The 12,848-nt window shown below is 38.8% G+C and overlaps 1 protein-coding gene across 7 annotated transcripts in view; it reads left to right on the forward strand.

The window, feature by feature from the left end:
• The window catches only part of LOC144023789 (receptor-type tyrosine-protein phosphatase gamma-like), a 390,627-nt gene that overhangs the window by 280,556 nt on the left and 97,223 nt on the right, over positions 1 to 12,848 (forward strand). For all 7 annotated transcript variants that reach the window (XM_077529655.1, XM_077529649.1, XM_077529651.1 and 4 more), the window contains one exon: positions 3,468 to 3,563. In XM_077529655.1, coding sequence (XP_077385781.1) covers positions 3,468 to 3,563 — 96 coding nt within the window. The remainder of the gene's footprint in view (positions 1 to 3,467; positions 3,564 to 12,848) is intronic.

Raw genomic sequence — 12,848 nt, forward strand, 5'->3', positions numbered from 1 at the left:
GAATGTTTGACCAGCGATTGTATTGGTGTGGGTTTCATATACAAGTTTGTGCGCAACCCACCATTGAGAATCTTTTATGTAGAGAAAAAAAGTAAACTAATCATTATTTTTGCATTATTTTTACTTTCAGGCATCTGTGTTACAGAAATTCAATAAAGAAGTAGAATCACTTGGTTAAGGCTGCGAATTGATTAATAGATTCCCTGAAGCAGATTGTTGGTGCTTTCGAGATAAGCCTGTTGGTATGGTAAAAAATAATTAAGAGAAAACTGAAGCTATAAAAATAAATACTTGAGTGTCTGACAACTATTATTTCGCTGTACAGTATAAGAACTGTGCAAAGAAATGATTGAAATGATATTAAAAAAATATAAATTAGATGTTTAATCCATAATACCAATGATATACAAACTTTAAGTCTTCTAATTTAGATTCCATGCAAATACTGTGTGGCAGTTTTATATACATACGGATACCTCATCTCGAATCAGTTTCCCGTTAAGTAGAGACAATGGAATCTCATCTTATAAAATGTATAAGATATGTATCAAATCATCTTTTATTGGAAATATATACACCCCTAGTTGCTATTAATTTACCAGTAGGTGCGCTTTTATGCTACCTTTTAGCACCCCGTTTTGCAGGTCATCGATATCAGAAATTAAATTTTAAAATAATTTTTAAAATATATATGTACTTTAAATGTTTTGCGAGAAGACTATTTTGGGGAACCTGTGAATGTTGAGCCACATACAGAAGTCGTTAAGATGTTTATGTCCCCCCGCAAAATCTTTTTCACTCATGAAAGTAAATTTTCTCTCTCATAATCTTCATGTTGAATTTGCAAATACCAAAGTACAAACATGCTCACATGCTAATTTTTTTTAATGGTTTCTCAGGTACACTGTACTGCATCTGCCAATTTCATGCCTTAAAATCCAGTCATACTTCTCCTAGCTTTGTTTGTTTTTTTGTTTGTTTTTTTTGTTTTTTTTATCAGAAAATAGAATCTTGTATTTTTCGACATTTCGTCACATTCAAATCTATTTAAACATGAATCATTACTTCCTCACATAAAGACCCTGCCTCCAGCTTGTAGAAAAGATTTGAATTCAGCAAGTCTGTGCTGCACTGCGGAAATTCAAACAGCAGAGGGAAAAAGGTCATGCATAATGTTCATGTCTCAGTAACAACTCTGGGCTGTGAGGATTATAGATTCCGTTCCCATGGCACTTCTCTTGTGTGTGTGCTAAAAAAGTGCTAAAAAAAAAAATAATAAAAAAATAAAAAAATAAATAAAAAAACAATTGTTGTGGTCTCCGGTTCAAGTCCAGGCTCGGACCTTCCTGGGTGGAGTTTGCATGTTCTCCCCGTGCCCGCGTGGGTCTTCTCCGGGTACTCCGGTCTCCTCCCACATTCCAAAGACATGCATGGCAGGTTAATTGGGAGCTCTGAATTGTCCCTAGGTGTGCGTGTGAGTGTGGATGGTTGTTCGTCTCTGTGTGCCCTGCGATTGGTTGGCAACCAGTCCAGGGTGTCCCCCGCCTACTGCCCAGAGCCAGCTGAGATAGGCGCCAGCAGCCCCCGCGACCCTTGTGAGGAATAAGCGGTCAAGAAAATGGATGGATGGATGGACAATTGTTGTGTAGGTTGTAAACTTTGACAACACACAAAGTACAATCATGTATTGCATGAAAAAGAATGTATTCATTCCAGAACTGCAACAAGATGATGTGGGAGTTAGCAATAAATGAGTTTTTTTTTTTTTTTTTTTTTTTTTTTTTTAGGATAAACCCAAGTCATATACTTGCTAATAATGCTATGCATTAGGAATATAACAATATCCAGACATCACGATACAATATTATCACGATATGAAGGTCACGATACGATAACTATCACGATATTGTGGGGAGGTTGGCGATACAAAAGAAGGTCACAATATTGTAAAAAATTAGCTCATACAACAAAACACACAATATAGTGTTTTTGTACATTACAGCAATGAAAAATATAAAAACATTATATATATAAAAATATATAAATAATACTAATACACTAATAGAAGCAGTACAATAAATTGATAAATTTTTTATGAATAAAATAAATAAATAAATTAATTATTAATTATTTAAATTAAATAAGAAATGAATAAATGCAATAAAATGAGTTCCTCCACATATTGACTCTGTTCACAATTATTTTATGTTCCCCTTCATCTGACCATTATCATGGTTTTTAAACATAGAAGGGCCAAAACATGCCTTGTGAAAATTAAACTGCACTAAAAAAGTAGCCACCAGAGGGTGCTAGAACTGCACAAGTGAAAATCAATCTGACTTTTTTTAACAGATGTGCTGCTTTTAATATCATGACATGACGACGACGATATTATTGTGGCAGTTTTAATATCACGATATCACGATATTGCCATTATCGTTACATCCCTACTATGTATATGCGGTGTATAGCGTTGTGTTTTGGTATATTTTTTATTATTCCAAGTATGTTGTACTTGTCCACTGTTGGAGCGTTCAAATTCAGTAGTCAGACATGTGACATGCGTGAAAAATGAGGGAGTATACGGGTAACAGAGGAGATGCGGATACCATGTCACATTGCATAAGCTATTCTGCAAAACATTATTGTATTATCAGCTAGAGGTAAGATCTTTAGCCCGAACCCGAGCCCGACCCGGCCCGAAATTCGGGTCGGGTCGGGCCTAAAATGTCAATCATTACGTTCGGGTCGGGCCAGGCTTCTCTCTCGCAGACTTTTTTTAAAATAAATATATGATTTGCATTATTCTATTTAAAGCCTAGTGGGCTGCAGTACTTCTCCGCGTAATTAAGCGAGTGTGCATCATGATCTCTCTTTCACTCTCTTTGTCTGGCCTCTTATTCTGTGTTCCAGCGTTATTTCGTTGTGCAAATGTATTTATCATGATCATAAAAATATGTAGATTATTTTAACCTTAAAAAATCTTGCGTTTTTTTCTGCCAAAAATACTATGGGATAAATTGAAATTTCGGGTTTTCTTCGGGCTCGGGCCTGCAAATCAAGTTAATTGGTCGGGCTCGGGCTGGGTCGGGATTTAATGCCCGCGGGCCTGGGTCGGGTCGGGCTGGATTTTTTAGGTTCCATCTTACCTCTAGTATGAGCTGTGTGTGCATTATATGCAAACTGGCAATCAACATAACAGTGCCATGCAATTTGTAAACTTTTTATTAGGAGAAAAAAAAATTGTTACAAAATAAAAATATAAATCTATTATGATTACTACTATCACCAGTGGTATTTTAGTGGTGCAAAGATGACATTTAGGGTTTGAGTCATCCTAAAAGGGATGACTGTACTTTTATTTGGCTGGCTTAACTGACTTTTAGCTTTTAGCTACGAAATTGACTTCTATAATTGAAACTAACTTGTTTTTGTTGTTGTTATTGTTGTCATGTGCTCTATGACAGATGCAAATCTACATGTACAACTCGGATGACTTTGACAGCCTCAGTGCAGCACTTAAAGAGAAGAGAATCATCGCAGCCATGGCAGTTTTCCTTCAGGTTGGAGATCTTTTTTTTTTTTAAAAAATCCTTATTATTGCACTTGCTAATGTGTGTTTGAGTGTGAAAACTAACACACTCACCTTTTCTAAGCACACACACATGCCAACACATTTGTGTCTTGATCGTCTCGCTTTAATAATAGAGATACTGTGAGCCTTGGGGACTTCATTTCAAATGGAGAGAATTATTACAAAGTTCTTGTTTTAGAGCAAACAATGACATCTCATTCACTTGATATTTGTGTAATAATGTGTAATAATCGTATGTAACTATTTGCACGTAGAGGAGAGAATATTGAATATTGAACAGGAGATATTTTTGACTTGGTGAGCTATTTGATTCCTAGAATTCTTAAAGGTCTGGCGGGTGTGGAGGTGAGGCGTACCGTTACATTTGCAGGGGTTTCAATGAGCTTGGACAGTGGACAGTGGTTATTGTTTTTTGGGTTTTTTTCCCGCACAAAATTCTGCACACAGTACCTACCCCATGATGACAAATAATTTTTGAATATGTATATTTGAACACTATTATGTGAATGCTGAAGAGAGATATTTTACTGTTAGAATGATTGCATTTCATCAGTTCCCATGAGCAATAGTACATGAATACAAGGTGAGATGTACAACTGTATCAGTTGACGTTTCATCTATATACTGTAGTATTTTAAGGCTATATGAAATGAATGAATGAATGCAAAAAATAATGAATAAATAAATAAATCTTAAAAAGAGAGTTTAAAGTGAGTGATTTTTTTTTTAGGCGTTATTGTCACCCTTAATTGTGAAGAAATTCCTTTAAAGTAATCAATTACCCAAGTGGATTTTTACTTGGGCCATTAACCAGCTGTTAAAATACTTTCGAGTGCAGATGAACCTGCGCTTCATATCTTTGGATCTCATTCTACTCATATATTTTACTCTAGTCTTTGTTTACTGCATTTTTATCTTTACGACTACAAAATTCCTTCTTGCTTCTATTGTGATGATTCATTCCTAAACATCCCACTGTGTATGTGTCAGTGCATCCGTGTATTGCAGAGAGATGTTACCATTTAGCTCAGTGTGGCGACTGAGGCCCCGTCCACACGAAAGCCCGTTTCAATGTATCCGCACAAGTTTCTTGCCAGTTGGGCAATTCATCTACACGGCGCCGCCGTTTCGGAGCTTGAAACCGATCAGTTTTTTTTAACTGGGCTCCAGCGTGGAAAGAACGTTCCAAGAACGCGCCCCGAACGTTCCAATATGCATATGCGGGATACTCCTCCATTGATGTTCGAAGAATGATCTCAAGCTATACAAAAAGTTCTTGTATTTCATGACAAACAAAAATCCCCAGAGGCTATTTTCTTTAATGGACCTGTTTGTTCTTTTGGAATAAGTTCATCACTTTTTCTCTTTTCTTTAATTTTCTTTTTTTTTTATTTCTTGATGATTTTTTGTGCAATCTATATTGTCTGACAATGTGTTGTTTGTATTTGAAATTATTAATTAAAAAAAACAACAAGTGGACAGTAAGCCTATGTGCTGCTTTGAAGACCTCCTTTTTCTTTCATCGCTCAGTTCCTTTGACCCCAATATTAGATTTGGCAGAGTCATCTTTTGTTGACTGCAATTGGCTGGCAACTAGTTCAGGGTTTAGCCCGCCTACTGCCCGAAGCCACCTGGGATAGGCCCCGGCACCGCCGCAACCCTTGTGAGCAGTAAATTAAGAAAATGGATGGATGGAGCGTTTGTTGAATTACAGTTAGAATTCTTTAAAAAAAATAAAAATTATATATATATATATATATATATATATATATATATATATATATATATATATATATATATATATATATATATATATATATATATATATATAGCGGCACGGTAGTCGAGTGGTTAGCACGTCCGCTTGAGACCAGGCTCGAACTTTCCTGGGTGGAGTTTGCATGTTCTCCCCGTGCCCGCGTGGGTCTTCTCCGGGTACTCCGGTCTCCTCCCACATTCCAAAGACATGCATGGCAGGTTAATTGGGCGCTCCGAATTGTCCCTAGGTGTGCGTGTGAGTGTGGATGGTTGTTCGTCTCTGTGTGCCCTGCGATTGGCTGGCAACCAGCCCAGGGTGTCCCCCGCCTACTGCCCAGAGCCAGCTGAGATAGGCGCCAGCAGCCCCCGCGACCCTTGTGAGGAATAAGTGGTCAAGAAAATGGATGGATGGATGGATATATATATATATATATATATATCAATCCATCCATCCATTTTCTTGACCTCTTATTCCTCACAAGGGTCGCGGGGGGTGCCGGCGCCTATCTCAGCTGGCTCTGGGCAGTAGGCGGGGGACACCCTGGGCTGGTTGCCAGGGATATATACATATATATATGCATATATATATATATATATATATATATATATCCTGTAAACATCATTAAGCATATAATTTACATGTATTTAAGGCAAGTTATAAAATATCTTGAAGTCCTCTTGTTGATGTTTAACAAATTTAAAACATCATAAATCATGCTGTTTCTACTAAGTATTGTCTCAAATGTTCTCCGATTTCAATACTGTAAATGTAGAGGTATGTATGCTGAGAAACGTTGCTTGGGAGGAGTAATATGGCGGCCTCTTGGCTTCAAAAGTCTTGGCCTATCAGTGGTTCGTCTTCTTCGCTGATTCTTCTTCTATGCCTCCTTGTGTCTGCACGACAGCATCATTTACATTCCTGGCTGTGGTGTTTATCACACGTTGTTTGCTTCCACCAGCAACAAAGTCATCTTGTGAGAAATTCATCTGCTAACTCTGCTTTTACAAAATGATTTACTTCATCCTTTACACTACACCTTTAGAAAAAGAAAAAAAAAGTTTTGTTTTTTTTGTTTTGTTTTTTTACAGAATGGAAAGGGCAAAAAAAAAAACAGATGTAGAAGAAGAAATTAAACACAGAAGCAGTTTTTTATTTTGATCGTCAGTAATGATTGGTTTCAAAACGTCTGGCAGCTCAATCGCAGGGTACACTACACCCAGATGGACAACCACTCACACTCACAAGCACACCTAGGGACAATTCGGAGCGCCCAATTAACCTGCCATGCATGTCTTTGGAATGTGGGAGGAGACCGGAGTACCCGGAGAAGACCCACGTGGGCACGGGGAGAACATGCAAACTCCACCCAAGAAGGCCGGAGCCTGGACTCGATCTTGCGTCCTCAGTACTGGGAGGCGGACGTGCTAACCGCCCAAGATGAGAGAGATGTTGCCAGCAAATCTTGTACCTCATCAAGGCAGTATTTCAACGGACTAATACTGATGATGATGTCTTCTGTCAGAGACAGGTGTGAAATCTGGCTGCTCAGTAGTTATTTGTGTCATTGAAAATATTGCATTTTTAATGCTTTGAACTTTGTCATGAAATAATATTGCAAACTTACTACAGACTTAGAAATAAGGGCAGTAAAACGGGAGGATTTGTCTGTCTCTCTATTGTGTCATACATGACACAAGAGTTGTTCCTGCAATTTGTGATGAAAAAAAAAAATCTCAATTTTTCCATTGTAAATTTCCTAATGAATCTGATATTTTTGAATGATTGTATCATTGAAATTTGGTGGTTTTTAGACAATTTCTTAAGTCCATTCAAATGTGGCGTCTTCGGCACACCAATAGCAGGAGAGCTGGGTCAGCTGGGGCCACCCATCTTAGAAAACCTGAACGCATCTTGTCGTGGTAAACGATGGCAGGGATCTGTGCCACTCACTCTTAACGCCCTTGAAGGTATGCAGCCCTCAACCCCTGCACTTCCTTCATCGCCAGTGGATGCCTCTCTCTGCCAGCTCTTACACCGCCTTCCCTCATGCATCCAATGTCACGGAACAAGCATGAGGTTGACAAGCCAACAAAGTGCCTACAGCCCACTTCCGCATGGCCTGATGGTTTTCCAGTCGGCCTTCAAGCTGTCTGCTGCAAATTCCAAGTGCTTGGCTTGCTTTCACACTTGGAGACCTCCATCACCTCCTCCCATGGGGCATTCAGCGCCACAAGATGGACTTTTCTGCTGACTGGCTATATAGCTATGTCCAGCCAAAGAGTTTCCACTGTCTCCTTGGGGAACGAGCTACTTCTCAAGGTCGCCAACCATGTTCCAGTCTGCCAAGCAAGAGGAGCTTTGATTTGATTAACAGCCTTGAGGCGTTGTTATCGCCAGCTTGTGTAAACTGGATGGTGTTCTTTGTTTGGTTGGCTAGTTGACTGTTTGCATTTTGTCTGCATAATGATTCCGTGACCGTTGCCAGCCTTGCGCATGTGCTATCATGAAATCCGACAAGATTGTCTGGAAGCTAGTATTGATGGTGTGATACAGGGCAGCTCTTTCATACCAAACCATTGGTTTGATAGGGAAAAAAGGGAGCCGCATGTTGCTTGAATCATAATGTCAAGCCTAGTCTTGTCATCCTCATCTCTTCAGAAGCATCTGCAAAATATCGTTTTTTTTTCAAGTATTCAGAATATTTTGATGTTGAATAAAAATAAATAAATAAGGCACAATCTGTGTAAACTGCTCCTTTCTGGTAGTATGACATGTAAAAGGAGCATTTCAAAAGTGATTAAGAAATTATGCCACACATTTTGGCCACTCAAACTGTGAGGAGTGTAACCCTGCACTGGCGACCAAATGAGCCAGAGCAACCAGTACACTAGAGAAGTAGATATTAATATAGAGTACAATTAGTAGACTAGTTCATCAGAAGTGCTAGGATTTCGCGCCAAAGAGAGTAGACAGGAAGCTGAGATTTGATTTGCAGACAAGGTGTATTAAACGAAGACAACCAAATACCAATACAAAAATGTAATTATGTACAGTAACTATTAACATGATTAAAACAGTTCATTCAGCGCTTCATCAAATTCATCAAATAACATCACACCCAAAGTCAATCGATAACATCCGAAACCCAGCGTTTGCGAATGCAAAAAGCCCTCCCTTAGTCCATCCACAGTCGGCTGGCGACCCACGTCTGGGTCTGATGAGATAGTCCAAAAATGTGTGTTTGCATGTGTAAAAGGTGCAAAAAGGGGTTAAGCAGGTGGTGGAATGGAAAGAGAATCTGCAGAAGGTTGGATGAATAGTAGCCAAGATGTCAAAGGCGAAAGTGGGGTTGTGGGCCACAAAGAGCCCCCTACCGGCCTGGCAGCCAATCAATCTGTTTCAATTTGTAGGCCTACTCCTTTTTATCTCACCATCAGTTGAGAACACGGCCTGACAACAGTACCATAAATTCTCAATCACATTAATATTCATTACTATCGCATGTTCCAATGTACACATAAAATCATCCATATAAATATTAGCAATATTTACAAAAGTATCATCTCTAACATAATCAATACATAATCAACAGTTATCAACAGTTGTCATCGGCATTCATAATTCTGTCAACAATAAAGTAACATAGGGTTAAGTTGGTTCTTTAACCGTTAAACATTCAAAAACAGATAGCATATCAAAAGCGTCGCTAATCACATTCAATGAGCCCACCCGGCTCTCACGATGACAGCAACAAACATTTCACTCACCCGTCGCCGCAGTGCATAACACACCACCCCGCTGCGTGAACGTAAAACACACTCGACTGGCCACAGTAGAGGGCTCCTATAAATCCACGCAATAAGGTGGTTTAGTTACAAAACCAAAGTTAAAATATGCGGGAAAAAAAAGATTCAAACCTGTAGCTCGCGGCGAAGCACACCCACCCCACTCCTTCTACCGGCGCTACGGTACTTCCGCATTAAAACTCCTATACTGACCGCGCTGCCACATGACGTCACCACCTTCGGTAGCAATTGGATATTCACTGGTCAATACGAATGAAATAACCTGACTAGCATTTATCATCTATGTTACAAGGAGTATGGATTTTTTTTTAATTGTTTTTATTTATTTATTTATTTATTTTACACTACAAATTACTTTGCAATGCCTGAAGTGACCTCTGAATAGCACTGTCCTAATTAATATTAAAGAATAATATAGATCAACTCACAATAAAGAATAACTTTATTATTAGTGTTGTTCCGATACCGATACTGGTATCGGCAGAGGTGCCGATACTGCATTAAAACAGCGGTATCGGTATCGGTGAGTACTCACAAGTAACATGCCTATACTATGAATTCCAACGCTAATATAGGGCTTTGGATGCAGCATCTTGTGTCTTACTCGTGCACGACATTCACTGGAATGTGACATGTTCACTGCATGCCGATCTAAGATCTCTTATTGGCCCTTGGATGCTCTGAACCAATGGCAGGACAGCTTTTTCATGTTCAGGGAAAAAAAAAACCTTCAGTATTGGTATGGTATCGGTATCGGACGATAGTGCAAAGCTGGGTATCGGAATCGGTAGCTGGGGCCAAAAAGCGGTATCGGAACAACACTACCGTATTTTCTGTACTATAAGGCGCACCTAAGAGCATTCTTTTTTTTCCAAAAGCTGACCACGCACCTTATAATCCAGCGCGCCTTATATATGGATCAATATTGAGCCGCAACAGGTCTTGCTGTCAAGACGCTATCGGTGACCCTGCACGATCGGTGACGCGCATGCGCAGAAGATTCCGCCATCTTGGATCGCTAGCTAATACTAATACTATACCTCAGAGAGAATAATAAAACAGCTGTTTATCATTATGGGAGTGAATGGAGTTGTCATAAAGCTGGTTTGTAATCTATTAATAAAGTTTGACTGACCTAGCTGACTGTTTTGTTGACATTCCCTTTAGTGCAGCACCATCTAATGGATGCATAACGTAATCCCAGCCTCTACTGTAATGCTTTATATATGGAAAAAGTTTTCAAATATGTGTAATAACGCGGTGCGCCATATAGTGCGGAAAATACGGTATTTATTATCATTATTTTTTTTAGTCTCTGTCCATCTTTTCATCATTGTTAAGTGTTGTCTCTAGTGTTTGTGCACAATTGGCACGTTATTGTTCTGTCAAACAAATTGTCAAAATTATCTTCAGCAGTTTGCTCTGCCAAAGACAGGAGAAGGAGACGTCTCGAAGACATGCAGGGAGTGGAAACGTCAAAGAACGTATTGCACATTGAAAAAGAGTGTTGGACGGCTGACAGTGGGAGGGGAAACTGGGTTGATGGGAAAGAAGTGGTACAATGACAGAAATATGAGGACATGTCACATTGTACCGCCATCTTTATTTTTTTTTTAGATGTTTGTTCTCACTCCAGTGGCCTGTCCCTGGAGACGGAGAGGAGAGCTGAGCTGTAGGGAAGAATGACGAGAGACGGGGCGAGAACGAGTGAATTTGAAGGGAAAAAAGGAGTGGTTATTGAGAGAGTAGGACAATGTGATATGAGGCTCGTGGCTGGGGATCTCCAGGAAGGAGCCTGTGGGCTTTCAGAGATAAACATTAATAATAAAACACTAATTCCCATTGTCCTCCTTTCTTTCATTTCTCCTCATTGTCTAGCAGTCTGTCATGTTTTTGTTTCTATTGTACATAATATCCTTTCTGGCCACACCACTCATTTTCTTTCTCCCTTTTCTTGACTTTGAAAGAAGAAAAACATTATTTGTTGACTCTTTTTTTTTTTTTTTTAACTAGTACTTCTACTTGAAATTAGGATGCGGTTGATGCATGTGTGGTTGGGGGGGTGGTAAAGAACTCAAAGAACGTTATTTTCCTTGGGGTTGTGATCTCATAATGTGGACTTAGGTGTTTTTGTGCTATTCTCGTTATGTCATGTCTAATGTGATCAGCTAATTTATTTAATGGAAGTGAATGTTTGCAATGCAGTTGGTTTCCTCAACTTGTGTTTGAAATGTATGAAATTATGCACACATTTTCTTCATAAATACAATATTCTCAGTTTTAGTGGAATACAACTAAACTGCATCAACTTAAAACTCAACACCATAGGGGTGTTTGAGTATGTACATACAGTATGTTATGTTTCTCCTCAACTTTAGAAATGCGTATGTTATGAATGAATTATACATCTGCTGGTCTGTGGCACTATTTTCCTCATATCGCTATGCTAATTTGTCTCTTGCTTTATTCTTTGCGGTGTGGTCTAGTGCTACTCAAAGGCATTCAGAAAATAAAAAGTTATTCGTTGCAGCTGCTTCACTAACTTTGACTTGATGTGGTCTTTAACGAAGATAAGCAATGTGTTAGAGATACTGAAGTGCTTTTTGCATGAGTTGAATCAGTAACTGTAGTGTGAATTTAGATAGATGTTGGTATCAATGCCATCTTAAAGTACATCTTATAAATTGGCTAGGTAGCAGTGGTTCAATCACTAGTATAGTACAACAGTCACACTGATGCATGAGTAGTACCCGAACAAGTGTTGATAATTGGTTAAAAAAAAAAAAAAAAAAAAAAAAAAAAAAAACAGCATCAAAGTCATGTGTGATACACCACTGGTCTGTATAAGATTGTGTTTAATTGGCAAATTACCTTTAATCTAAATTATGAATTTGGTGGATTAGTTCCAACATTTAATGTAAACAGCATTATTTGTTACTATTAATCACTATTGCTATTACCATGTATTATTACTGTACAATTATAAGCATCCACATTGTTACTGAAGTGTATTTGTTGATGCCACCAATGTACTCATTCTCCAGTGTTAATTGTGTTTCTGTATCATTAACATTTATAGTACTCGTTGAATGGAAAGTGCAATACTTGCAATAAGAATAATGTTGGCATTGTAATTGTAGTGCAGTGTTAGCTTGATTAATTGGTATTGTGAACTGTTTTGTAGCTTTTAATCGTGGCAATCAGCATGAGGAATGATAGAAAGTCAAAAAGGATAGTTAACTATCCACACATAACCATTCTAATGCACTCTTGGTGTGCCTTGTGTTGCTGCTTTTATCACACATTGTTTTTTTGGAGTCCAATGGGGGTTATGCACTAACACCGAAAGTGTTTGGGGAAACAGAAAGACTCACTTCCGGCGCTTCACTCAGCCTCGGCAGTAAACATCGGAGACCTGGAAAATGGCACCTGTTCACTCACGATCACTTCGGGATTTGCCAAAGACGACCGCCTCGGATGTCAATCGACTGAGCAGCACTGGAATATGGGCTTCCGTTAGTGCGAAAATGTGTTTCGGCAAATCCCGTATTGATTTTGTGTGTAAAAAAAAAAAAAAAAAAGGCTCCGTGAAGCACCGGAAGTGAGTCATTCTTTCCCCGAACGCTTCCGGAGTTAGCACATAACCCCCTTTACTGTGCAGTTTGTTTGTTTGTTTGTTGCAAAATAG

The sequence above is a fragment of the Festucalex cinctus genome, chromosome 8 (genome assembly GCF_051991245.1).
Source record: "Festucalex cinctus isolate MCC-2025b chromosome 8, RoL_Fcin_1.0, whole genome shotgun sequence".
NCBI lineage: Eukaryota > Metazoa > Chordata > Actinopteri > Syngnathiformes > Syngnathidae > Festucalex > Festucalex cinctus.